The 27,603-nt window shown below is 54.2% G+C and overlaps 1 protein-coding gene and 1 pseudogene across 4 annotated transcripts; both read left to right on the top strand.

Annotated features, from left to right (window-relative positions):
• Nucleotides 1–27,201, top strand: ASIC1 (acid sensing ion channel subunit 1). Of its 3 annotated transcripts, none has more exons than XM_031650457.1 (12): nucleotides 1–1,009; nucleotides 1,850–2,227; nucleotides 2,853–3,048; nucleotides 20,493–20,643; nucleotides 21,280–21,407; nucleotides 21,698–21,857; nucleotides 22,204–22,260; nucleotides 23,477–23,630; nucleotides 24,071–24,162; nucleotides 24,688–24,767; nucleotides 24,846–24,950; nucleotides 25,132–27,201. In XM_031650457.1, exons 2-12 carry the CDS (start codon nucleotides 1,866–1,868, stop codon nucleotides 25,234–25,236), a joined length of 1,590 nt encoding a protein of 529 aa, XP_031506317.1. In that variant the 5' UTR covers nucleotides 1–1,009; nucleotides 1,850–1,865; the 3' UTR covers nucleotides 25,237–27,201. The 3 variants fall into 3 exon arrangements, with proteins under 3 accessions (XP_031506317.1, XP_031506318.1, XP_009178974.1); XM_031650458.1 differs by having other exon boundaries at nucleotides 4–1,009; nucleotides 21,701–21,857; XM_009180710.3 differs by lacking the exons at nucleotides 1–1,009; nucleotides 1,850–2,227; nucleotides 2,853–3,048 and adding an exon at nucleotides 16,242–17,554 and having other exon boundaries at nucleotides 21,701–21,857.
• On the top strand, nucleotides 25,470–27,203 carry LOC108581197 (annotated as a pseudogene). Its single transcript, XR_001893126.2, has one exon. The product of XR_001893126.2 is annotated as an uncharacterized LOC108581197 (transcript).
• The last annotated feature ends 400 nt before the right edge of the window (nucleotides 27,204–27,603 follow it).

Genomic DNA, 27,603 nt, shown 5'->3' on the forward strand with positions numbered 1-27,603 from the left:
TCCTTCTTTGGAGATTTGGCAGTAAGGGGTTGCGACGATGCCCCCCACAAGCCCAAAGCTACAAGGATGGGATCTAAGTGGTCAAGGCTGCGTGTTGGCTGACATATGTGCACGTGTATATGTGTCACATGTAGGTGGGGAGCAGGGATAAAAGCAGGTGAGTGCTTGCCATGTGGGTCAGGCCCCCGGGATACGTGGACATCTGTTGGTGGGGGGTGTGGTTGTGAATGGTGTGCTGTGACTCTGGTCGGTATGTGTGTCTGTCTCCATATGGGCTAAGTGCTTGAATTAGTCAAGTGTGACTCCGAGTGTGTGTGTGTGTGTGTACGAGCGTGTGTGCCACCAGAGGAAGCAGCAGCAAGAGGCAAGTGCATCGATCCGAAGGAGACAGCGCGGGGAGGGGGACGCTAGGGGCAGACACCCTCCCTCCTGCGCGCACACACGCGCGCGCGCACACACACCACACACCGAGTCACACACACAAGCCATAGGGCCTCGCAGGCAGGGAGACGGCTCCGGGACTGGAGAGAGGCAGCTCCGCCGAAAGCTGCCGCGAGGAGGGGCGAGGCTGTGCGGGGAGTCCTGGGTCCCGCTCCCCGGTCCGGAGCCCCGCGTGCACACCGGCCCAGAGACAGCCTCGCAGACACTCGTAGGCGCGCACGCGCACCCTCTTCCCTCCCCCTCCCCTCCCCCTCCCCTCCCGCCGCCTCTCGGCCGGACGATGGATCCCTGCAGATCCCAGGGCTGAGAGCACCGCGCACCGCGCCGAGCCCGGGCGGACCGAGCCGAGGCGAGCGAGAGAGCGAGCTAGCGCGCGCGGGCGGGCGGACAGATCGGAGCCGAGCGGGGCCGGGCGGGCCGCTCCCTGCAGGGCTCTGCGCGGCGCGCCGCGGCGGCCCCGGGCTCCGGCCCCGGGCCATGAGCTCCTCCGCGACTCGGCGCTGAGCCCGCGACCGGTCCAGCGCCCCAGGACCCGCCGCCGGCTGCCGGCTTCCCGAAGCCCCCTCAGGTGGGTTTCTGATCCCCCTGCCTTTGGCTGCGGGGCTCCTCAGCACCCCGAAGCCAGGACTCTCCTCCCTCTGGATTTCCCTTGCTGCTGGGGCGGCTCGGTGGCTGGGGAGGGGGGCGGGGGCCGAGCAGGGGATCTGACTGCGACGAGAAGCTGGACTGGGAGGGGGGGTGCGTCCGGGGCGGGGACAGCTCGCTGTCATAGGGAACCGCGCCCCCCCTCCATACATCCACCTCGGGCAGCCCGCCACCCCCCACTCCCAACATACACACACACAGCCTGCTCTTATTTCAGAACTGGAGACACCCGCAGGTGAGGACTCAGGCTGGGCCCCTCCCCAGAGGTAGCCACCTCCCTGGGGGTTTTTTGGCCCCAGTTTAGCTCTTAGGACCACAGCCCCGTCCTGTGAATACCCATGAGCAGGAGAGGAGCTCCTTACCCCGGGGTCAGCCCATCTGGGCCAGTTTTCATCTCCAGGATGGGGTGGACATTCTTGTCCCAGAGTGACCCCACATCTGGAGGGAACTCCTGCGCCTGCCTATGGGTGCATCAGGACTTCCCCCTCAATCTTGGATGACTGTATCTGGGGTCTCCCCGGGCCTGGGAAGCTTCTCTGGGAGAGCATTTTCTTGGCCTGACCTGACCCCTGTTCCTGTGTATTTGGAGGAACCCTGGATGTGTCCCTTGGTCAGCCACCTCTGGGCTTGCAAAGCAGGGAAGTCTTCTGCCTGAGGAGTGGTGACCTCTGGAGATGAGGATTCTGGATGGGCACATGTGGAGGGGCCCCATGTGTACTTCCATCCCAGGACAATGACAGACTGTCCCTCTCCCCTCCCCCAGAATCCCCTCAACAAGGATGGAACTGAAGGCCGAGGAGGAGGAGGTGGGTGGCGTCCAGCCGGTGAGCATCCAGGCCTTCGCCAGCAGCTCCACGCTGCACGGCCTGGCCCACATCTTCTCCTACGAGCGGCTGTCTCTGAAGCGGGCATTGTGGGCCCTGTGCTTCCTGGGCTCGCTGGCTGTGCTGCTGTGTGTGTGCACGGAGCGTGTGCAGTACTACTTCCACTACCACCATGTCACCAAGCTCGACGAGGTGGCTGCCTCTCAGCTTACTTTCCCTGCTGTCACGCTGTGCAACCTCAACGAGTTCCGCTTTAGCCAAGTCTCCAAGAATGACCTGTATCATGCCGGGGAGCTTCTGGCCCTGCTCAACAACAGGTGGGTGGCTCCCACCCTCCCTCAGCTCTGCTCCTGGAGTTGTGTGAGTTCCAGTCAGGGTGTCTGCCTCCCTAACCCACCATAGAGGCCAGCCATGCCTGCCCTTCAACCCACCCCCACCCCAAAACCTGCCACTCACAGCAGAGGAGTTAGGGTGCTGCTGAGCACCCAATTAAGGACATCCAGCCTCTGATCCCAGCATAGTCCAGAACAGCTTGACCCCTACCCAGCCTGAGATATGAGACATTGTCACCCTCTCTGGAGTGAGCTTTACCCTTATTCTGGCCACTCTGTCTTGACCTTCTCGTCAGCTGGGGGATGGGCACAGACCATCTTTGAAGGGTAGAGACTATAGTATAAAAGCCACAGCCCCTGCCTTGTCTCTCTGCCCACCTTATCCATGCTTCCTCTCACCCATATACTGGGATGCCCTGCCCCTGCGCAGCCACTACAGATCCTTCTGTCATTTCAGACCCATGTGGTAGATCCTCTGCATGCCCAGCTCTCCTTCCTTGCCTATACCTGGGCCTGATCCCCAGGGCTGGAGGCTGCCCCCATCACCCAAGTTGGGTGTGGGACACTGATGGCTGTACTGACCCGTGTGCCACTCACCCCCGGGTCCCAGGTATGAGATACCAGACACACAGATGGCAGACGAAAAGCAGCTGGAGATATTGCAGGACAAAGCCAACTTCCGCAGCTTCAAACCCAAACCCTTCAACATGCGTGAGTTCTATGACCGAGCTGGGCACGACATTCGAGACATGCTGCTGTCCTGCCACTTCCGGGGAGAGGTCTGCAGCGCTGAAGACTTCAAGGTGGTGAGTCCCCTGGTGTGGGGTGTGAGTCAGCCTGGACCACAGAGGAGGAGGAGGAGACAAGGAGCAGGCTGGGCCTCTCCAGGTGCTTGCTACTCTGGGAGAGGAAGTTGTGTGTCCTGGGGTTTGCTTCTGGTAGAAGGGGAGTTTGTTCAGCATAGGGACACATTTACACTCACTGAGGGCCTGAGCCTCAGCCTTGCAGCCATGATGGCCGGAAAGAGAGCCTACAGTGCACAACACACACATATATACACAAACGTGGCCTGACATAGCCAAAAACCCACCAAGCTTACCTTCTAGGCCACAGGTGTCAGAGCTGAGCAGAGAGGTGGGTAAGCTACAGCCTTGTTACTTGTAGTGAGCTCCAGGACCATCAATTGGGAGCTTGAAAGGAATGCAGGACTTTGCCACCCCACTTCCCAGACCTACTGAACCAGAATCTGCATCTAATAAGATCCTCAGGTGATTGGAGTGTACACTAAAGTTTGAGAAGCACCGTGAAGGACAAGTAAGGGGAACCTTCTCTTAAATAGCCTGACAGTAACTCCCTCTGTGCCATCTGCACCCCATACATAGACACATACACTGGTTAGGTTCCCTGCTTACCAGGAAGAGCCACAGAGCCAGGGTCTGAGGAAAGGAAGGCCATCAGGACACCCAGTCATGGCTGCCCTGGAGGCTTCCTTTGCAGCTTAAAATGGAGATACCCCACAGATGTGGCTGCCTCAGGCCAGCACCTCAGGGAGGGCATAGGGAAACTGATTTTGGCATCTGATGTGCTGGGCGACCCTGGGCAAGTCACACAGATTCCTGAGGGTTAAGACCTGGACCCGGATGGCAAAGAGACCAGAGGCTCTGGAGCCATGTAGTAACAATAACACCAAATGAATGGACAATGTTCATAACTCTTTCACGTGCTTTCTAGGCTCCCCTCAATTGCCTTGATACATAATCACATTAGCTCTATTTTACAAATGCATGAACTGAGACACAGAAAGGCAGAATGATTTACCCAAGCTCACACAGTTAGTGACAGGTGACAGGTTCAGGATTAGAACTCATGTCTCCTTAAGCTGAAAATGTCCTTTACTCTTTTAATTAATATTATGGACCCTGGAGTTATTGTGTCCACTTCACATTCTTTTCCAGGACCCTTTTCTCTCCATGCCTACTCAGCTCTCAGATCCTCTCCCTTTTTCCTGCCCATTTTCTCCCTGTTTGCTTGCTTCCTCCTGCAGTATGGGAACATGAACTGTATTTGTGCAGAAAGGATGGCACCATGGTCACGTTTAGTGTTTCTTGCTGTGCAAGACTTCCCAATCTCTTTAAGCCTTGCTCTGCAGACCAGTTTCATGGGCCTTTGTCAATCCTGCTGGACAAAGTTTACCTGATCGCACTCTTTACTGAGCCAAGCTGATGGGGAGCTTAGCCAAGATGCAAGAACCACTTCCTTCCCTCTCTTACTTCTTCATAGCAGGAGAGTCTTGGATTCCCCAGAGCTCGAGACCAGAGGGTTCCCAGTCTCACAAGTGATGCTCCCAAGAGTAATAGGACTGTAGGTGAAGGTGGAAGCAAAAGTCAGAGCCCCCTCTCTCCAACACACCCAACATACAAGCGGGAGGGACCGCTGAGAAAGATGGAGAAAATGTATTTGTTTGAGTGGTTTGTAGTGTTGAATGAGGGAGGGAAGTGCTTGGCTCAATCTGAGGAGGTGCTAAGATATAAATCTGGGCACAGTTAGTCCATAGAAAGTGTTCAGTTGAGGCTCCATCTGTCCATCATGTCCAGAAAGATTCCAAGTGGTGATGCTAAGATAATGTTTGGTCAATAATGGAGATGTTGAGATGTGATTGGTCCATGCCGTCTGAGGGGACCATTCTAAGTAGTCAGATGGAGATGTGATTGGCTCACAAAGTTCTGGAGCAGTCTGAGTTGTTCCTCTTACTCTGGGGGAGAGACACACAGGCTAGCACCCTGCAGCCCCAGCTGTGCCCCTTCTTGCTTCTGGGTTGTCAGGGAAGACCAGGTTTTTGCTGTTTTGCAGCCCGTATCAAAGACCTGACCCTGAATTTTGCTGGACCCGAAACTCTCACCCCTCCCTCTGTTCTCTTTAGTTGATTTCATTGCCAGCCCCTCTCCATGTCAAGAGCTCTACCCATAGGGATGTTCCCACACAGATGGGCGTCTGGCCGGAGTCCATGTCTGACACCTCCCCACTGGAGAAGGGCCTGGCAGGCTCTCTCCTCCAGCTCCCCAGTCCTAAGGGCTCCACACTCCTTGCCTGATGCTCCACCCTCTCCCTTCTCTCCTCAGTCTTGTGATTAACATCCTTGACATTCTCTGCTAGGCTCAGAGGTGTGTTGGGAGTGTGTCTCCAGCCCTGGACAGATGTAGCACTGACAGAAAACAGTTGTCTATAGGGTCAGGGTCTAAGGGAAACCATCTTGGCATCTTCTGCAGCCTTCAGAGCAGAGGTTCTTCACTGAGGAAAGGAGGTAGTGACGGAAGAGAGGCTTTGTGGTTAGGGCTTTGTTTGCTCTTTCAGTGGCTCAGGAAGAAGCTGCTGGGGCCCATCCAACAGGATTGCTGTGGGGATACCACCCCCCACTGTCCAAGACCTTGCTCAACACGTTTGCAAAATATAGTGTGTGGGAGCACATGTGGACTCTTTTGTAGATTTCTAAGGGCAACCCTCATCTCAACAATAAGAACCCTGTTTCTAAAGGCTGGTTGGGGGAGGCATAAGAAGACAATTCAGGGAGGCTGCTCTGGTCACTCAAAGACCCCAGCTCCCCTGATGAGGATCTGCAGTAACAGGCATATCTCCACATGTGCTCCTGGATCCAGCTCAACCCCAGGGAGTAGTTGGTGGTCACAGAGCATTTGGCCAGGGTCCATCCCCCAGGTGTGGCTGAGTCAGCTTGGGAGGGTGGGGGTGAATATGGGGAGCCTGAGCTGAATCTGGGAGGGACTGGTTTGGAAATCTTTCAGGATTGAAGAGACAGAAGGGCAGGGCAGGGAGTATCCCCACAGCAACCTGGCTGGGAAGGTCTCAATAGCTGCCTCCTGAGCAACCATAGTGACCCAACTACAAGGCCCCCTCTTCCCGGCCACCTCCTTTTCTTCCTGGTAGGGTGCTTTGTTGCCAAGGCAACGGGGTCTGCGGCTCCTCTCTCCTGCCCCACCTTGAGGCCAGTCAGGCCAAGGCAGGGCAGGGGTTCTATGGAGGGGGGCTGGGGTGCAGCTGTCTGCTGGTGTCTGGGTGGGGGCCAGGGGAGTGAGCACAGTCGCAGCTGGTGCCAGCCTCCAGCTGCACCTTATCTGTCCCTGGCAGTGGGAGCAGCTGATGTGGCCGGAATGCTGAGCAGCAGCAAGGGGAGGGGGCTGGCAGATGGTCACCCAGTCTGCCCTATGCCACCCCCTCCTCCGCTGAGACCTAGACCCTTTGCCTAGGGGAGAGAGAAGCAGGAATTCATTTCTGGGGCCTGAAAGAGAAGGAAGAGGAGGGCAGAGAGTGGAAATGCTGGGGTGGGCATGTGGTGTGGCTCATAATCTCTCTCAGGAGGGTGAAACTGGGGGACAAGAATGCCTGGGAGGGGTCCACAAGAGTACTTCTCAGGACCCTGGATTGGAGACCAGAATCTCCCAGGGAAGAGGTGGAGTGAATGAGCACAGAAGCCTCCCCCGCAACCCACTGCAAGGTTCCGAAGGGGCCTGGGCATCCCCTGGAGCACCTAGGGAAGTAAGATCCTGCAATGAGAGATGGCTGTGGGTGGCTGATCCTGGGACCCAAAGTGGGGAGAGAGAGGTCATCTAAAAGCAGGAGAGCCAGGGATGGCAGCGCCTGGCAAGAGCCAGGACTAGCACGGAGCTTCTTCATCTCCAGGTTTTACCCCTCATCCCCACACCCCATGCTGCCCCATAGAAGCTCAGACCAGAAGTCCCTTGGAAGGGCCTGACCTTACTGCCAGGGTCTGCACCCTCCAGCTAGGCAGGGAGTGGAGGGGCCGCTGAGGGGAGAAGCTGCCCAGACTGCTGTGCAGAGAGGGGAAGAGGAGTCTTGGGCAGCCCCACCCAGAGGCCTGGTGGTCTTCAGGGGTGGGAAGGGGGAACATGCACAGATTGCAGAAGGATAGAAGAGGCTGACCTGGAGACAGTAACTTTGGAGGAGGGGTTCATGGGCTTCATGAACTTTGGGGGAAGGGTTCCTGCCCTAGGTGTTCATGGCTACTGCCTCCTACCTTATCCTTCTCATCTGTTCCTCCCTCCCAGAAAGTGCCTAATCTGAACACAGGCGGGTGGAGAGAGGAGACGGGAGCAGAGCCCATTGCAGTTGCAGGAATCCAGTGGGTGGGCCCTGGGTTGGGGTCTCAGATGGCTCCTTTTCCCTCTGTCTCAGACACAGATACACACAAACATCCTTCAGGTAGCCCAGTTTTCTCTCTCACCTCTTCCCCTTCTCCCCAGACCCCAGCCATTTCTGACTCCACCCCTCTCTCAGACTGGCTATCAGCTGAGAGCTACTCTAAGCTAATTGATCTCTGGGCTGCTGGCTAAAGTAATAGGGAATTCAGTAACTAAGTGCCTCTGGGGGCCAAGCCTGGAAGTGGAGGGCTGGTCTCGTGCCTTTGTCACTGCCCAGCCAGTGGAGAACTGGGGTGGCCACTGCATGCCCAGTGTGTCCTGGAGACAGAGGGGGAGGCCCACAGAGAAGCTTGGAATGTTCTGCTGTGGGTGGAGGTTGCTTCTGAGTGTGCTTCGGTTTTGTGGAAAGTAATTTCAAATCTCAGGGGATGGCAAGGGAGACAGAATATTCAGAATGAGAAGCTGGGATTAGGGGAGTGTTAAGCTCCACTGGATTCATTCCCATAGCAGACAGTGCCACTTCCGTGTGCCAGGTCCTGCACTGGGGCAGTGAAGTGCAGCATGGGAGGTTCAGGGCTGAGAGCCATGGGGGTGGTACTAAAGGAGGCCAGGTGGGGTGGGCTTCAGAACAAGGGGGAACATGCTGGGGATAAGCAGACTCTCAACATCCAAGGGGAGTCCTCCCAATCTCCCCAGCCAAACTCAGCCTCTCGGAGAACGCCAGGTTCATAGAATGTGTTGGTGTCTCCCCAGCTAACTAAATCAACCGGCCAATTCTCTCCAGCAAGGGCCATTCTTCAGAGCCTTGGCCAGCCCCTGCCCACCCCCCACCCCCAAGCTTTCCCTCACTTGTATGTTTGAGGTGGCCAATCTAGAAGCCTCTACCTTCTGACCTATGACGTCCCAGTCAGGACCCTTGGGTGCACATTCTGGGAGGCAAAGCTGGAAGGAGACAGCAAGAATGAGAAGGGGTGCCTAGCTGGGTGGAGGATGGGACTGGGCATTAGGGCTCCTGGTCTCTATTTTGGGCAAAGTTCCACCTGGCCCCACTTCTTAGCTTCTAAGCCCAATCTCCTTTAAGGAGGTTGTAAGAGTATTCTCTATCGAGGGGCAGCCCTTCCTCTGGGACTCTCTGACCAAGTGCACACTGCCCCATGTGTAATGGATGTGCAGCGCCAGCCTACCTGGACACAGGAATTGGACATCTTCCTCACAGAATATTTAAAAATGAGCATGAAGCTGCTGTGTATTCACCTTAAAGGGAAGTTCCCTTAAGGAACTGTCAGGACAGACACCCTGCCACCCCAGGCTCTCCAAGGCCACTCTCCAGGGAGAGACAGGGCCAGTTGTGATCTTTCTGAGATCCCATGAGTTCTTGGATAGAAAATGCTTTCCCACCCTTCTGCATGCCCTCTGTGTGACTGACAGTCCTGTGGGCCCAGGAGGTTGGGCTGTGCAGCTTAGTGCTTTGTGTCTCTAGTTGGTGTCACACCAGTATGCCAGGCTGAGAACATCCCTGGGGGTGAGACTGCTGCAGTGGCCTTGGCCCTGGACAGCAGCCGTCTCAGACTTCCTCACAACACCCTCATCACATGTGCGCCCCAAGCGTGCAAGCACACATGTGCACCTCTGTGTGTGTCTGGGGTAGAGTGTGGATGTAGAGTGTGAAGCAGAAGCATGTGGAGGTATATGGGGGCCCATGCAGCTTGGTGTGTGTGGCTGTGGAAGAAAGCTTTTGTGCAGGCAAACCTCTGGTTGCATGCAGAGCACATACCAGCAAAATTAATCATCTCTTTCAGTTGTGCTTTGCAATTTACAGATTCCCTTTACTTTAGCTCGTGTGAGCTTCATAATTCTTGTAGGTAGGAAATTGTTAACATCTTCATTGGAAAGATGAGAAAAATGAGGCTCAGAGGAGTTGTGTGACTTGCCTGAGGTCACACAGCTGGGAAATGACAGAGTGGGACCCTGACTTCAGATCTTCTGAGTCCAGGTTCTTTGTGTATGACTGTAGGAGCAGGAACGTGTTTAGAAGAGGGTGCTCTGTTGAGAAGCAGTGTGGGGAGGCAGGAAGGGCAAGAAAGGGTGCAGAGAAGAGACCTTAGGAATCCTGTTCCCAAGTTGAGTAGGCCTAGTTTTTTGATGCTTCTGTCTTTTCATTGCACCATCAGGCCAAGCGCCTATCTTAGGTGAACCCACCACTGGCTTTCCCCAGGGTCACACCAGGGCAGCCAGGACCTCCCTGAGGAACTCAAATACCAGGGCAGCTTAGTATTGCATTGCGTACATGCTCAACATCCTTAAATGGGCATGCAGTGCTGCCTGGCAACCCCACTGCGTTTTCCTGGTCAACTTGCTCTCCCTGATGACTACTGCAAACTTCTCCACTCTTCTCAGTCACCCTTCCTAGCTCCTGTCACCCTCAGCAGATGACCTTGCCTCTCACTTACTTCACTGAGAAAATAGAAGCCTCAGACAAGATCTTGTCCTTCTTCTGGGTACCAAGCCCTAGAAGGGAACATTCATCTTATCTAGGATAAAGTCTCAACCTAGAATTTTCATCTTATTCCCTTCTGCCTTTTTAAGATCTTTCTCTTGCTAATTCTGTCTCTCCCTGCTCTACAGTTGGTCGCTCCTTCTCAAGTGGAACCCCATTGACAATGAAACATGCTGAAGATGCTCCTGTCTTAAAATACATAGCTGTAACGACAGCTAACATATACTGAGCACTTGCTATGTATTGGTCTTTGTGCTAAGATAAAAACTAAAACATATGTGTCTCTCAACTCCACAGCACCTGCCAGCTCCTATAGTGTCTCTGCTTCCCTTTACAAAGTTCCTAAAAGTGATGTGTTTATTTCACTGTTTTCATTTCCTCATCTCTAACTCACTTTCTGATCCAGGCTGCTTTCTTCCCCTGTCATTGCCATTCCTCCTAAATGGTTCTAGCTAAAGCCAGTGGTCACCTTCATGTTGCCAAATCCAGCAAATATTTTTTTTTTTTTTTTTTTTTTTTGAGACGGAGTCTCGCTCTGTAGCCCAGGCTAGAGTGCAGTGGCCGGATCTCAGCTCACTACAGCTCCTCAGCCCCGGGTTCACGCCATTCTCCTGCCTCAGCTCCCGGTAGCTGGGACTACAGGCTGCCTCGGGCCACCTCACTCGCTGCTTTGAGGCATTTTGTGAGACGTTTCACCGTGTTAGCCAGGATGGTCTCATCTCCTGACCTCGTGGATCCACCTGCCTCCTGGCCTCCCAAAGTGCTGGGATTACAGGCTTGGAGCCTCACCAAGTACCGCCCAAATATTTTTTTTTTAATTCTTGATCTCTCAATAGCATTCAAAATAGTTGCCCACCACCTCTTTTTTTTTTTTTGAGGCGGAGTTTTGCTCTTGTTGCTCAGGCTGGAGTGCAGTGGCACCATCTCGGCTCACTGCAACCTCCGTCTCCTGGGTTCAAGCAATTCTCCTGCCTCAGCTGCCTGAGTAGCTGGGATTACAGGCACGTGCCACCATGCGTGGCTTTTTTTTTTTTTTTTTTTGTATTTTTAGTAGAAACAGGGTTTCTTCATGTTGGTCAGGCTGGTCTCAAACTCCCGACCTCAGGTGATCTGCCTGCCTTGGCCTCCCAAAGTGCTGGGATTACAGGTATGAGCCACTGCGCCTGGCCCCCACCACCTCTTTTTTGAACTACTCCCTTTCCTGACGATCATACTCTCTTTGTTTTCCTTCTCTGTCTACCCACTCCTCTGTCTCTTTGCCAGTTCATTTTCTTCTGCTTGGCCATTTAGTGTCATCACTACTCAAGGCTCAGTCCCAAGCTTTAATCTTCTTTTAAATCATAAGAGTACAATGCACCGTACTGTAGCTTGAAGAATTTTTACACTGGTATGTCTTACAGTGTAGTATTTTGCATATTACACTGGTATGTATTTACATTGGTATAAAACATTTCCAGTAGCCCAGAAAGTTCCTTCAGGCTGTTTCCTAGTCAATGCTACCCCACAAGAGTTAACCACTGTTCTATCAGTATAGACTAATTTCACTCGTTCTGGAACTTCCTGGAGTATATGTATCCTCCATACGGTGTATACTCTTTTGTGTCTGTTTGTTTTGTTTTGTTTTGCTTGTGACTATGTCTGTGAGATTTAGCCATGTTGTTGTGTGTGGCAGTGGTTGGTTCTTTTTTGATGCTATATAGTATCTCATTATATGAATATGCCACAATTGATCCATTCTACTGATGCTAGACATTTGGGTTGTTACTAGTTTTTGGCTCTTATCTATAAAGCTACTATGAACATTCTTGTTCATGTTTTTTAGTTGACATATACACTAATTTCTCCTGGGCATATGACTAGCTATGGAGCTATGGTTAAGTCATAGGGTATGATTCTGTTTAGCTTTAGTGGATACTGCCAAATCAGACCTTTTTTCTATTTTTTTTTAAACTTTATATTCTATTCTTGGGCAGTCTCATCTTCACTCATGACTTCAATTACCATCTACACACTGACAACTGCCAAATTTATGTCTCAGCCCAGCTCTCTCCTCTTAGCATCAGCTCCAGTCGCCAATTTTCCACTTAACGTCTGTACTTGGATGTCCCTAAGACTCCTCAAAACCAGCATGTGCAAAACCAAAGTCATCATCTTACCTCCCAAACTAGTTCTTTACCTGTGCACCTGATCGAGTGAGCCACCCCACTGTTCACCCCATCATGCAAACCAGAAATCATCCCTGACACTCCATCTCCCTCACCTGCCTTGACAGGATCTACCAATTTTGCCTCATAAACATCTCCACTCTACCCCTGTTCCAGGCCGTCCCACCACTGCATGTCTCACTGGGCCACTGCAATGGCTCCTCAACAGGCCTCCCAGCAGTCCCTCTGTATCCTTCACTCTGCAGCCATAGTTGTCTTTTCAAATCAAAGCTCTGATCACGTGAACTCCTTCCATGGGGAGTCTTTAATTGTCCCTGAGCCAGAATCCTCACTGTGGCCTTTAAGACCCTGAGTGACCTGGGTTCTCCCTGCCTTTACCCACCTCCCCAGCTACGCTTGCCCCTTCTCATCTCTGTCCTTCAGGGCCCTCGCACACACTCTGTTCTCTCTCTGGAATATCCTCCCTCCTCCACAGGGGCACGTGCGCATGCACACACACACACCATTACCTAATTACTCCTCTTTATTTATTTATTTTTTATTTTATTTTATTTGTATTTATTTTTTTGAGACAGAATCTCCTTCTGTCACCTGGGCTGGAGTGCAGTGGTGCAATCTTAGCTCATTGCAACTTCCACGTCCTTGGTTCAAGCAAGTCTCGTGCCTCAGCCTCCTAAGTAGCTGAGATTACAGTCTTGTGTCACCATGCCTGGCTAATTTTGTATTTGTAGTAGATATGGGGTTTTGCCATGGTGGCCAGGCTGGTCTTGAACTCCTGGCCTCAAGTGATCCACCCACCTCGGCCTTCCAAAGTGCTGGGATTACAGGTGTAAGCCACTGCGCCCAGCCTCCTCTCTATTCTTTAGACTGTAATTCAAACATCATTTCCTCAGAGAAAGCTTCCTTGATTCCCCAGTCTAGGTCAAGTCCCTCTGCCATTCACTCTGATAGAGCTATATTTTTTTTTTATAGCACTTACCATGGTTTGTAATTAGATATTTATTTTTTTCATTTTTGAATTGATGTCTGTCTCCCCTCTTCGACAGTAAGCTCCTTGAGGGCAGGTCCGTGATGTGTTCTCCACTGTGGCAATGAGTAAATGAAAGAATGAAGAAGCAAGGGATTTGGAGACAGATGACTTCATTCCAGCCTCCAGCCCACTTCTTGCTCTCCCTGAGACTTGAATAGGCTGGTGTGGCTCAGTTTTCTCACTTGTCAGATGGGAATGAAGTTACTCATACCTGCTTATTTCACTGGGTTGTATAAGGATCCCATGAGATAACAATTGAAAACCATGGGCCGAGTGTGGTGGTTCACACCTGCAATCCCAGCACTTTGGGAGGCTGAGGCGGGTGGATCACCTGAGGTCAGGAGTTCGAGACCAGCCTCAACATGGATAAACCCTGTCTCTACTAAAAATACAAAATTAGCCGGGTGTGGTAGTGTATGCCTGTAATCCCAGCTACTTGGGAGGCTGAGACAGGAGAATTGCTTGAAACTGGGAGGCAGAGGTTGCGGTGAGCCGAGATCACCGCACCGTTGCACTCCAGCCTGGGCAACAAAGAGTGAAAAACTCTGTCAACAAAACAAAACAAAACAAAACAAAAAACACCATGGAGCATTACACAGATGTAAGGGGTGGCTGGAATGAAGAAAGAGATACAGAAAAAGTCAGAAACCACTCAGCACACACTGCTGAAGAGAAGGTCTGGATGGGGAGGGCTGCATGTTTGGACAGAGGGTTCAGAACTGAGTGCAGCTCTGTGTGTGTGTCTGCTTGGGCACCTCTCCAGGGGCCCTCTGTGTATGCCCTTTGACATTTTCCTCATCCTCCAATTACTTGAACAAGATGAAGATGAGAAAGAATGTTAGAAGAATAAGCATTTGTTTGAACAAGCATACAGGTGATGGAGGAGAGAGGACGTGCAGTGGGGGGGTGTGTAAGTGTGTTGGGGTGCGTGTGTGTGTTGGGGTGTATGTGTTGGGGTTTGTGTGTGTTGGGGTGTGTGTGTCGCCCCACACCAGGGCTGTGTGTCTGTGTGGTAATGTGCAAGTGTGCAGTGTGGTCTTGGTTGCTGTAAGGGAAGAGGTATTCAGTTGCACCCAACTTACTGTCCTTTGGCGCTGTCTGTGTATGCACACTCTTCTCTTTGCTGGGGCTCCCAAGCTGGAAGCTCTCACTGCCTTTGCTGCTTCCTTCTGGAAATCAATCTACTTCCCCTTCCAAAATATCTGAAGGAGAGGGACAGTGCCCTCTAGTGGGAATGCATGGGCAGCTGCAGCTTCCTCAGCCCAAGCCTCAGCCCACTCCATTCGTCTGGAAGTCCTCTCTGAAGCACTTCCTGGGGAATGCAAAGGAGGAGGCCCCTACCCTCTGAGAGCTCAAGATCTGGCAGGCAGGAAAAAGATGCACACAGGAGAGGACACACAGGTTCATGCAGGAGAAGCCTGAGGACAGCAGCTCAAGGTTGGGGGGGGTCTCTCCTCATCTGTGCAATGACTTGTCTCTGGTTGCCCAGGGTGTTCCTGGCTTTCCTTGCTTCCTGTTCCCGCACATGGTCTCTTGGTCCTGCTCTTTTACTCTTGGTCATTACTCATAGCTGTAGGGCCTTGAGCAGAACTGGACCCTTCAGTCTATTCCCTGGGTGGGCACTCACGCGCTCTGTGGAGTTGGGGGAGGCTTCTTGGAGGAGGTAACATGTGAGTAGGGTCTTGAAAAATGAGTAGGAATTCTCCAGATGGAGTCCAGGGAAGGCACAGGACTGTGGATGAGCCTTGTGTGTCTGGGGATGGGTGGTGGCGGCTGGATGCTGGCCTGAGGTGGAGGGTACATTGCTTTCAGCTTTGTGGGGCCACAAGAGATGCCTAAATTTTCACAGGAGGCAGTGGGAAGTGAGAGAAGATCTTTACTCTCTGTCACCCAGGCTGGAGTGCAGTGGCACGATCTCGGCTCACTGCAATCTCCACCTCCCGGGTTCAAGCGATTCTTGTGCCTCAGCCTCCCAAGCAGCTGGAACTACAGGCATATGCCACCACGCCTGGCTAGAGAAAAGGTCTTTAAGCAGAAGAATGGTCAGAGTCACAAAACATGGACTAAAGGTGGGGAGAAACCGCAGGGAGGCAGGGAGACCAGTTGAGAGGCTGTTGTTTAGGCAAAAGAGCAGGGCAGTGGCAGAAAGAGGAGGGCAGTGGCTGTTGTTTAGCCCAATCTGAGGGCAGTGGCAGAAGGATGGAGGGGGCGAGAGGTCAAGACTCCGATTCTGGGGCCTCTTTGTCCCTGGCAGCAAAGCTGAGGCCAAAAGTTCCACATCACTCAGTTCTGCTAGAACCTGGCACTCTGCCTCCCATCCCCAACACACTCTAGGGTCTCTGCAAATGGAGAAGGGAAGATGGTGGGAGCAGGGAGGGAGAAGAGAGGAGGAGGAGGGGGAACACAGCCTGGGACTAGGGGATGCTTAAGGAATGGGGAGGCCCAAGCAGACCCACCTAGCCCCAGTCTAGCCCTACTGCTCCTCCTCTGGCCCTGCAGAGAAAGAGTTAATCTGCTACACCTCCCTCCCCAACCTTCCCCTCCTCCCCTCAGGTCACCTTCTTGGCCCTGGAGACTTGGCTGGTGGCTCAAGTTCCTCAACCAGTGTCCCTGAGTAATCAGAGCACATAGAGGGACCAGGGGCCTGGGGGCAGGGAATGGTAAATTAGGGGCAGGGGAGCCTCAGAGACTGAGGCCGGGAGTCTGCAAGGCTGAGGGTTTGGCGGGAACCCCAAGTTGGTTCCCAATACTGTCTACCTGACCCAGGTCCCCCTGCCCCCCCCCCCCAGCACTGATCTCAATTTCTTCCATCCACCAGAGAATTCCTCGAACTCCTAAACTGTTGAGGGGTGCAGGGGGCAAGCTGAAAGGGGTAGTGGTGATCTGCCAGGAAGCTTTCCCACTGCAGGAGACAGGGTCCCTCCCCTTAGTGCCGGGAACTGGTCAGAAATGAGTCTGTGGTCAGTGAGAGACTGCTGCTAATGGAACCTGGGCTGGCCCACAAGCCACAGGAGGGTAGGAGAGAGGAAAGGAACCAAAATACAGCTCAGCATAGGGGGTGGGACTAGGGCTGGTAATGCTGTCCTGAAGTAGAGCTGGGGCCAGGGAGGGAGGGGAAGAGAAACAGGGTCGGGGATTGGAATTGGAGGTCTGAGAGAGTGCCTGGTGGTGGGGCACGGAGGGGTTAAGGTATCCCAGAGGAATAACTGGATGAAGGGAGAATAAGGGAGAGGACCCAGAATTGGGATGCGGGCACTGAGGGACATGATGAGGAACAGACTGGAGGATGACAGAGAGTATGAGTATGTGTTATGTGTGTCCTGGGGGGTGGGGACTGTTGTCACTGCGATCATCATGGCAGTGGGCGCAAAGGATGGTGCCGGGTCCCTCCTCACCGGCAGGGGTGGGTTCCAGGAGTCCCAGCCCTAGGCTTTTCCACGGTTTCCACTCTGTCCTAAACCCTCTCTGTGCTGCTGGAGCGGGTGACAGGAAAGGGGCTCCAGCCCCCTGCTCTCCATCAGCCTCCCTTTCCCACTGCCATCAATTATTCATCAGCCCAGACACCCGCCCTCCCTGGCAGGGCAGGCTGGTCCTCCTCCCATGCCCCGCCCCAGCCACACTGCCACAGAGGCCCTGGTGAGGAAGGACAGCCAGCCAGGCTGTGGATACCTGACTGACAAGCTGGGTGGCTAGCTCTGCCGGACTCTGCCTGGGGTCACATCGCCTTCCCCTCTGGCACCTTCCCCCTTCCTCCTGCCAATCCCTGGCACCAGGAAGCCCCTGGAGAAAATGCCCATTCGGATCTTCTGCTCTGTGTCATTCTCCTCTGGAGAGGAGGCCCCAGGGCCCTTGGGAGATATTTGGGGTCCCCACCACCATCAGCAGCAGCAGGACATCTCAGAATCAGAAGAGGAGGAAGAAGAGAAGGAAAAGGAGGCAGTGAGGAAGGAGACCAGCAAGAGGCATTCACCCATGGACTTGGTGGCCTTTGCCAACAGCTGCACCCTCCACGGCACCAACCACATTTTTGTGGAGGGGGGTCCAGGACCAAGGCAGGCGCTGTGGGCGGTGGCCTTTGTCCTGGCACTGGGTGCCTTCCTGTGCCAGGTAGGGGACCGCGTTGCTTATTACCTCAGCTACCCACACGTGACCCTGCTAAACGAAGTGGCCACCACGGAGCTGGCCTTCCCGGCGGTCACCCTCTGCAACACTAATGCCGTGCGGCTGTCCCAGCTCAGCTACCCTGACTTGCTTTATCTGGCCCCCATGCTGGGACTGGATGAAAGTGATGACCCTGGGGTGCCCCTTGCTCCACCGGGCCCTGAGGCCTTCTCTGGGGAGCCCTTTAACCTGTACCGCTTCTACAATCGCTCCTGCCACCGGCTGGAGGACATGCTGCTCTATTGCTCCTACCAAGGGGGGCCCTGTGGTCCTCACAACTTCTCAGTGGTGAGTGGGGCCCCATGCCTGCCACAGTACCCCAAGAGTGTCTGCCATGGCTCTCCCTGACTGTCACCTCCTGGGGTTGGGGCTGGGGCTGGGGCTGATGACTGTGCTGCCCTCTCCTCACCTGGCTGACCCAGGCCAGAGCTTACCCAGGAGTCCAGGGCCTGAAGCTAGGCTGATATTCCCAGGTCCATACCAGCACTGCTTTTCCCGTTAGAATCTTGAAACACATCTGTCTTAGTTGGTGTTTCCTCCCTACATGTCCTCCAGTCTCACCTGCCCTTCCCAAGACCTCCTCATGGTCCAGCAGGGCCTGGGACCTTGCTCCATCTGTGAGGTCAACCTTTGATCTGTTGGTGGACACCAATGCCTGGCCAGTTGCTCACTATTTTGACTAGCACCCGTGGACTGAAGCTGGGGTGGGTGCTGCCTGGTTTCTGGTGGTACAAGAGAAGGGAGTGAGAGGGAGACAGTAAAGGGGTGGGGACATCCCCCACCACCCCCACCTCACCATGCTGCTTGTCAGCAGCTCCCACAGCAGGGACTTCAATGCGTCTTTGCTTGGTCTTCCTGTGCCCTCCTACGGGTGCCCCACCCCCACCAGCTCTGTGTGTGTGTGTGTGTGTGTGTGTGTGTGTGTGTGTGTGTGTGTGTCTGAGGGTAAATAACAGGTCTTTAAGTCATATCCCTCTCCCCAGCTTTAAGTGGCCAGCGACCCTCTTCCTAGGGGAAGCTGTCACTGGGAACTGTCCTCCTGCTTGGCCCCCCACCCAGGGGTCTAGGGCCTTCCCTGCTGGAAGGCCACCTGGCACCCCACTGTCTCTCCTAAGTTCATCTTCCAGGTCTGTCTGGCCTGACTGCTCTCCTGCTCCACCAGCTCCAGGTACCAGGCCTTCCCTGCCCCACACACCCATCCCTCAGTCTTCCACCCCCTCCCTAGTGTAGGGGCAGGGGGTGTCATCATTCCAGTGCATCATGGGATGACTGCAGGCATACAGGGGCCTGGGGGTTTGGACCACTGGGCCTCAGGGAGGCCAGGAGCCATAGGAACGTGGCTTCCTCTGGGCCTGAGGGTAGAGCAGACACTTCTCACCCAGGCCCACCAGGTGGCAGCAGCAATCCACTGTACAGCAGCCCAGTCCTCTGAGCCAGCGCAAGGCAGGGCTGCTAGCCGGCCTCAGACACCTCTAATCCCATACAGCTCTGGATGGAGTGTAGGCATGAGCGTATGTCCAGCCTGGAGCCTGTGGCTGGGTGCCGCAAGACCTGGTCGTGGGGCTGGGGATTAGGAGCCCTTGGAGTTCTCTCTTTGCCTCATCCCTAGACCTCACCCACAAAGTGGGGAGAGCAGTATGTTTCCTTTTCTGGAGGGCAATGGAGGAGGCTGTTCTAGGAAGGGGGAAGGGGACAAAGACCCTATTCCCTAGTAACCTACTGCCATTGCGGCTTCAGTCTGGCCTGAAACTCTTTTGTCTGTCCCCTGCTCTGGGCTGTGTTGACTCACCTTATGACCTGTTTTGTGGACTTTGTCACCATCCAGCAGTAGTAAAAGCACGGCCACCCCAACTTGGGGACATTCAAGGAGGCTGTGGGGAAAAGGCCAAGAATAACTGGTTTACTTTTCTCTTTGCAGCTTTTTAATCAGCACTGTGACCAGGGCTGCACTGGGGCATGGAGCGGGGAGAAGACTGGGGAGACAGCCCCCAGGGCTGAGATATCTCCTGAGGCCCTCCTAGTTTTGCAAAAGCATTAACACACGCACCATGCCCTGGGGGCTCAGTCCCAAGTGCTGGGAGAAGAGGTGCTGGTGCTTGGTTGAGCGTGGTCCTTGGCATGGCAACTGGGTCTACTTTCAGGTTCTGCTGATAATAGAATAATGATAGACCCAAGGGGCTAGGGGCTGAAGGAAACCAAAAAACTGAGTTTGGCTGGGCACGGTGGCTCACGCCTATAATCCCAACACTTTGGAAGGCTGAGGCAGGCGGATCACCTGAGGTCAGGAGTTTGAGACCAGCCTGGCCAACATGGTGAAACCCCGTCTCTACTAAAAATACAAAAATTAGCCAGGTGTGATGTTGTGCGCTTGTAATCCCAGCTACTCGAGAGGCTGAGGTGGAGGTTGCAGTGAGCCGAGATTGCACCATTGCACTCCAGCCTGGGCAACAGAGTAAGACTCCATCTCAAAAAACAAAAAAAAACTAAGTTTGGGTCTTGGGGAAAGCAGAATTTCAGATTCCCAGAGTGAAATCTAGGAGAAGAGAAGGTATGTCTCAGAGGCCTCAGGAGCTTGGGCCTGAGGAAAGGGTCCCAAGGAGGGGCCAGGGATCTGGCTATGTTGGGATCCTGGTGATGAAAATGCATATGTCAGGTTCCTGGCAGGAAAAAGACAGCTACCTGATGATTTAGTTGAAGACTTTAACAAAGGGACTGCTGACAGATCTGTGGGCAGGGTTAAGAAAACCAGTGAGAGGGGCTGAGGCAGCGAGCAGTACTATGAAATCGTTATCACTTCTAGGCCGAAGAAGCACAAAAGAAGACAGTGCGGTGTAGGGAGCCCTGACCGGATTTGTAATCATGGAGAGCGTAAGCCACTACTAGAGCTACAGAGGGGCGAGGGCTGGAGAAGGATTCATACCCCAATCTTTCCTCCTGCCTTCTGATCCATTACCAATACCTCCCAACTGTGAAACCCAACTAGAAGCCCATGCAGGTGGCAAAGGAGCTCAGGCTATGCACCCTACCAGGAACAGTTTTCCAGGGCACACAGAGGGCAAGGAAGGGCGGGAAACAGGTGGGAGAGGGGAGCAAATGGAGAACAGGCTGCACAGGAGGAACCGCTCCCAAAGGGTGTTGAGATTCCAACAGCTGGGGTGACTAGGAACAGCCCTTGGTGAGTAGAGGGTGCTGGCAGGACTCAGGCTCTCCACTCTGCCCCCGCCAGGTCTTCACACGCTATGGAAAGTGCTACACGTTCAACTCAGGCCGAGATGGGCGGCCGCGGCTGAAGACCATGAAGGGTGGGACAGGCAATGGGCTGGAAATCATGCTGGACATCCAGCAGGACGAGTACCTGCCTGTGTGGGGGGAGACTGGTATGTCACCCGCTTCAGGGGCCCCTCTGCATGGCTCTAGGCCCCAGCCTCTGCCAGGGGATTCCTGGGCTTCTCTGTGAGACCCGGGCAGGGCCCGGGCTTTCCCCTCTCCCCCCAGCATCTCACCATCTCCATTGCTGACTCTACCTGACTTCCACACTCACATCTCTCTGGCTCCCCCTTCCTGGCTCAGTTACTCTCCAAGGTAACCAGCCCTCCTTTTCCATCAGCGCCACCACCACTCTATAAATAACTCCCTCTCTTCTCAGGCTGCCTGCCTGTCTGGTCTCGGGGGGCCTTGGGGCAGAGAGAGATGGGGGAAAAGGGAGAAAGGGAGGGGGAGAAATGGAGAGCATCTGAAACAGTGACACTCTGGGAGAAAGTATTTGAAACACCAAGATGCAGCGCAGAAGCCAGGTAAGAAAAGAAGTGTATAGGATGCAGGGGTCGTCAGAGCAGCTCAGAGCTGGTAAACCCAGAAGGAGGCTGGGGGATGGGCTAGGACCCTATAGACCTCCGCCACCCCAGTCCCAGTGTATGCTATGCTTATTCCCAGGAGAGGTAGGATGCCCCCAGGTCTGAGGGGGGTTAGGGAGTCAGGAGTCCTCCCAACTCACACACCCCTCATTCCCCTAGACGAGACGTCCTTCGAAGCAGGCATCAAAGTGCAGATCCATAGTCAGGATGAACCTCCTTTCATCGACCAGCTGGGCTTTGGCGTGGCCCCAGGCTTCCAGACCTTTGTGGCCTGCCAGGAGCAGCGGGTGAGAGGGCCATGGGAGGCTGGTCCTGGGGTGGGGTGTTGAGGGGTCCAGATGGAGTGGTGGGCAATCAAGCATGGGAAGGACAGGTGAGTGAGGACCTGGGTGGTAGTCTGGCTAGTCCGAAGCATGAGTGATCGAATGGACAAGAATGCTCTGTAAACTCTGAGACCTTCAGAGGCTACAGAGAGAGGGGGGGGCAGAACTCCAGAGATCTGCATCTTGTCAGAGGAGTCCATCAAGCTGATTTGGGGAGAAGTCCCTGCACTCCCCCAGCTCCCCGGCTTTCCCAGCAGCTCATCTACCTGCCCCCGCCCTGGGGCACCTGCAAAGCTGTTACCATGGACTCGGATTTGGATTTCTTCGACTCCTACAGCATCACCGCCTGCCGCATCGACTGTGAGACGCGCTACCTGGTGGAGAACTGCAACTGCCGCATGGTGCACATGCCAGGTCAGGCCCAGGGCTCCAAGCATACTCCTGGGGTCCCTGGGCCTTTACTGCCCCTCACTAGCTCCCCATCTGTATCAATCTCCCAACCCCAGTTCCAGCCCACCCCATCCCACACCCATCTGGCTCTTGTCTCTCTGACCTCAGTTCCTGCCTGCACCTCTAGGGATGGGTGGGAAGGGTCTAGAAGGTATAGACTGGGAGTGAGTCACTTCTAGGGCAGCGTGGGGGCCCACCAGTCCTCCCCTCCCATCCTCTCCCAGCTTACACCTTCTAGGCCTTTGGTAATACCACCATCACCAGACCCCTTGAATCCCCATCCTGCATCATTGTCTTTTCTCCTCTGTAGGGGATGCCCCATACTGTACTCCAGAGCAGTACAAGGAGTGTGCAGATCCTGCTCTGGGTGAGCGCCCCTGGCCTGGGGCAGTCTGGGGGAGGGAAAAGGTGCTGCCAGCCATGTGCACAGGAGTTTCAGGTCAAGCTCCCAGAAGTCTCACATAACTCCTGGACTGGGCTGCACCCTCTCTTGTGTCTGATACTAAAGCTGAGAATGGTCAGGCATGGTGGCTCACACCTGTAATCCCAGCACTCTGGGAGGCCGAGGTGGGCAAATGGCTTGAACCCAGGAGTTCGAGACCAGCCTGGGTAACATGGTGAAACCCTGACTCTATGAAAAATACAAAACAAAAATTATGTGGGCATGGTGGCATGTGCCTCTAGTCCCAGCTACTCCGGAGGCTGAGGTGGGAGAATTGCTTGAACCTGGGAGATGAGGTTGCAGTGAGCCAAGATTGTACCACTGCACTCCAGCCTGGGTGACAGAGCAAGACCCTGTCTCAAATTAATAATAATAATAATCGGCCAGGCGCGGTGGCTCACGCTTGTAATCCCAGCACTTTGGGAGGCCGAGGTGGGTGGATCACGAGGTCAGGAGATCGAGATCATCCTGGCTAACACCGTGAAACCCCGTCTCTACTAAAAATACAAAAAAATTAGCCGAGCATGGTGGCAGGCGCCTGTAGTCCCAGCTATTCAGGAGGCTGAGGCAGGAGAATGGCGTGAACCTGGGAGGCAGAGCTTGCAGTGAGCCGAGATTGCGCCACTGCACTCCAGCCTGGGCGACAGCAAGACTCCGCCTCAAAAATAATAATAATAATAATAAATAAAGTTGAGAAAAGCATCTTCAGAGGACCCTATGAAAAATGAACAGAGGTCACCTGGGAATGACCTTCATCTTCTTTCATCAGCCCCTCAGCTGGTTGACCCTGGAGGGTCCTGAGGAAGTGAGATATAAGAGTAAGAAATATCCATGGCGAGGCTTGGTGAGAATTAGCTCAAGGTGGACACAGCTGTGAGGGGGCAGCTGGGGTTCTCCTCACTCTTCTGTTCTCTCCATCTACATCGTTGGTTCAGTGGCCTGCAGGGTTCAGCAGGTAAAGTCCTCAAACATGCCCCAGGCTGGATGGTGAGGTAGGATGTTGGCAGAGTTTGGCATTCAGGCAGGTCATGGAAAAAGAAAGGGGCCCAGGGTTTCTCTGGGCAGAGCTAGGATGTGCATGTGGGAAGGTGCTGGCAGAAGGGCACCACTCAACTGGGACCTCTCACCTGGCTGAGTGCAGACTTCCTGGTGGAGAAGGACCAGGAGTACTGCGTGTGTGAAATGCCTTGCAACCTGACCCGCTATGGCAAGGAGCTGTCCATGGTCAAGATCCCCAGCAAAGCCTCAGCCAAGTACCTGGCCAAGAAGTTCAACAAATCTGAGCAATACATAGGGTAAGGGCTCTGACTGGGTACAGCAAGGCCCTTGGGTTGGGACTGTGAAATGGATGAGTGGGGTTTGATGGGGGCGGGGGCTGGCAGGCAGGGGGAAGTTGAGATAACACGGGGAAGGTCCAAAAGGCAAGCAAAGAGTCTAGGGTGGGTATGCAGGGAAGATCAAGCCAGAATAAGCAGGAAAGCACCCCTTTCTCTTCCCTCTTCATCCTCATTGTTGTAACAGTAGTCACTTTATACTTAATACATACTGCATATGGTACAGAACATTTCTCCCTATATGCCGTCTCATTTAATCCTAAAAGGCAGGTATCTCCATCAGCGTCTCATTTTATGGATATGGAAACAGATTCAGAGAGGCTGCCTTGCTAAGGTCACCTGGTTAGTAAGAGACAGAGATATGACTTGAACCTAGGTCTCCTCCCCCAACCCCTGTGCAGGGAGAACATCCTGGTGCTGGACATTTTCTTTGAAGTCCTCAACTATGAGACCATTGAACAGAAGAAGGCCTATGAGATTGCAGGGCTCCTGGGTGAGCTGCTGATGGCACCTGTCCCCTTCCCATGCCATGGGCATGGCATGGCTCCCTATCATCCAAAAGCAGGGTGCTCACTTCTGTCCCATGAGGGTCCTCCACCCCAGAGGCCCTTCCCCAAACCCTGTTGTCTTGGTAAGTGGTGAGGGAAGGGAACTGAGCCTTCTCTTAGGGCAAAGTGGAAAAGAGAAAAGACAGGCCTGTGGTCATGAGGGAGGGGTAGGCATGGAAGTGGAGACTATTTTATACGCTCCTAAAATCGGCCCAGAAATTAAGAGTTTTGTGGTATTTTGTAAACGATTATTTTTCTTGAAAAGCACCTGCTCGTTTTAGAAAGGTAGAAAAACGCAGAAAAGCATAGAGAAGAAAATAAAACTTCCACCCGAATCTGGCTTTGCGATCCTTCTGTGCGAAGGCTGCCAATCTCTTTGAGAATACAACTTGCCTGCCCCAGTCCCAGTAAACCCTGCTGCCCCCACGGCGTCCTGACCCCACTGACCCCCCTGGCCCCTGCCCCCGCAGGTGACATCGGGGGCCAGATGGGGCTGTTCATCGGCGCCAGCATCCTCACGGTGCTGGAGCTCTTTGACTACGCCTACGAGGTAAGCGGGGGCGGGGCCCGGCGCAGGGCCACGTGGGGGCGGGGTCCAGCCCGCCCACCTGCCCCGTCCCGGTCCTAGGTCATTAAGCACAAGCTGTGCCGACGAGGAAAGTGCCAGAAGGAGGCCAAAAGGAGCAGTGCGGACAAGGGCGTGGCCCTCAGCCTGGACGACGTCAAAAGACACGTGAGGGAGCGAGCGAGGGCGCCCTCCAGCCCGCCCCTGCCTCCACCACCCCAGGAACCCCTGTCAACCCCCGCCCACCCGCCTCTGCCACCACCTTCTCTCCTTTGTCTCCTGAATGCCCCAGCACTACCGGAAGCCCTTCCGAGGGATAACCCATCCCTGTCCTGTGCCCTTCCCCTAGAACCCGTGCGAGAGCCTCCGGGGCCACCCTGCCGGGATGACATACGCTGCCAACATCCTACCTCACCATCCGGCCCGAGGCACGTTCGAGGACTTTACCTGCTGAGCCCCGCAGGCCGCTGAACCAAAGGCCTAGATGGGGAGGACTAGGAGAGCGAGGGGGCCCCCAGCTGCCTCCTCACATCTGCCCTGGGGACTCCCCACACTCCGGGGCAGATCTTTCCTCTTGTCTGTGGTAAGGAAGGAGTCTTGACCATAGAGTCCTCTCCCTGCCTCTATCCCATTCTTTTTACGTTTAACAAAACTAATCTAAGAAAGAACTAAAAAGGGAGAACGGGGCAAGGGACCTCAGGCTGCCCCTCTCTCCATGCTGCCTCCCCTAGCTCCCAGCCTGAATTCTGCCTTGTCTAGCTGTCTGTCATCTGAGTGTCCACCTACATTCTGCTGCCACCAGTCACCAAAGGCCCTTCCCAGTGAGGGGTGGAAGGGATCCCTGGGGTCTGGAATTTGGCCCCAAACCAGAGAATGTACCTTAAGGGGGAGGGCTAGTGTGGGGGAGGGAGGCTTCCCCAGCCTTAAGAGACCCTCTCAGCCCAGTGACTGTCCCCACACCCAAGTCTGCTGGCAGGAACTAAAACCTCTGCCCCACTCTTTCACACCATGTGGAATCTCGTGGGGGTCGGGGATCCCCTTAAGAAGTGGTAATGGGGTCAAGATGCGGCCCTGGTGCTGTAGGCGACATCCTGATACCTATAAGTTCACCCCCACCCCACAGCTGCTGGAGAGAAATCCCAAGAGGCAGCCCTCCCTCACCATCCCACAAAAGACCTGGCTGGTTAACATCCAGCTCAGGGAGAAGGGCACTGGTGCCTAACCTCACTAGTCCCTCTCCCGGAGGCCCTTGTAGAGGGCCACGTCCATAAATTTTCTTATGGAACTCTCCCACATCCTCTTCTCCAACTTCATTTGCTTCTCTCAACAACCTCATCTGCACTTTCTATTTCTATATGATACAGACTCTATATTGCTATATCTCTGTATATACTTTCCCCAGCCCTGTCTGTCTCCACCCCATCCCCTCTTGTCTCTGAGAACCATTCTCCCACCCCAAGTTCCACCTTCTATGTTTCTGCCCCCTCCCTGGTCTCTGAATGCCTTCGCCTGTATAAAGAGTTGGACTCTCTCCCCTGGTGTCTGTACTGTGTACACACATCCCTCTGAGAAGCACAAGGAGACGACACGCGCATTGTAACCTTTGCACTGTCTCAGTGGCGACAAAGGAAGCTGTGAATCACAAGCTCTGCCTCTTTCTGGCCTCACCCTCTCCCCCAACCCGGGCACCCTCGACCCTCCCTGCAGCCTTAACATTCTCTTCCCCTGCTCCTCCTATCCCATTGCCCTTTGCCCAGCTGACAGTAGCATCCCCAGGGAAGGGGTTGTTGTAGAGATAGCCCCCACCCAGGGGATGGAGGTCTGCCCTGGACACTAAGCCAAGTGTGTCAGAGACAGAAGGGAGCTGGGGATTGGTGACTCCTAAAGCTGGGGCAGTGGGATGCTAACAGGCAGAAGCTGAGGTCCTCAGTCAGTGGCCTTTCCTCCTTCTGGGTGCCCAGCCCCCTTTCCTCACCTGATACCCAAGCCCACCACTTTTATTTTCTGGTGAGGTGGGTTTGGTAGGAAAGAGAGGCCTAGAGGAGGAGTTGAAAGCTCTGCTGTTGTCCCTCCCTATCTTAATGAGAGACAAGTGAGGTGGAGGGCCTGCCCCCTCCCTCCACCAGACACTCCTTCCAGGCCTAAGCCCCAACCCCTCTCCAGGCCTTCCTTCCCCAGCTGTGTCTTGGTCTTCAATCCCAGAACAGGACCTGTGAGCAGGTCACCTGTGCATTGGCCTGGAGCTGGAGAGTAAGGCTATAGGATCTTTGGAATCTCTTGGTTCCTGGGAGTTCCTCAGAGATCATACCTCCCCAGAGGGAAGCAGGAATGAGGCCAAAAAGTGTGCATTGGATAGGGGAACAGCAGGCAGGGCTTTGGGTGACGCATGCCTCTGGTCTAATAAACTGGGTTTCAACCATCTCCTCTTCAGTGTTGTTCACTTATTTGAAAACATATTTAGGTATTCTCACTAAGTGCCTAGAGCTGAGCTTGGTTTGGGGCCAAACAATTAGGGGATGAGTAAGGAGAAGGTTTGAGTAGGGAGACTGTGGTCCTCCTGGGATGGGACGGCTGACCATCGTATCAGGAATAGTTTGAACCACTGGGCAGGGAAAGAGGGAGGAGTCAAAGGCAACAAAGGTCCAAAACAGAATCCCCATCACAAACAATGCTTTAGAGAGAGAGCAGAGTCAAAATTCAAGATAAACTGGAACTTATTATAAAATCTGGAAGCAGGCTGGCACGGTAGCTCACGCCTGTAATCCCAACACTTTGGGAGGCTGAGATGGGCGGATCACTTGAGGCCAGGAGTTCGAGACCA

The sequence above is a fragment of the Papio anubis genome, chromosome 9, assembly GCF_008728515.1.
Source record: "Papio anubis isolate 15944 chromosome 9, Panubis1.0, whole genome shotgun sequence".
Lineage (NCBI taxonomy): Eukaryota > Metazoa > Chordata > Mammalia > Primates > Cercopithecidae > Papio > Papio anubis.

What these genes read in the sequence shown, in the direction of transcription:
- ASIC1 (XM_009180710.3), top strand. Translation starts at nt 16,895, where the DNA reads ATGCCCATTCGGATCTTCTGCTCTGTGTCATTCTCCTCTGGAGAGGAG. An exon ending in GTCCTCACAACTTCTCAGTG is followed by an intron (nt 17,555 to 20,492) that starts GTGAGTGGGGCC and finishes TGCCCCCGCCAG; the next exon opens with GTCTTCACACGCTATGGAAA. An exon ending in TCTTTGACTACGCCTACGAG is followed by an intron (nt 24,768 to 24,845) that starts GTAAGCGGGGGC and finishes TCCCGGTCCTAG; the next exon opens with GTCATTAAGCACAAGCTGTG.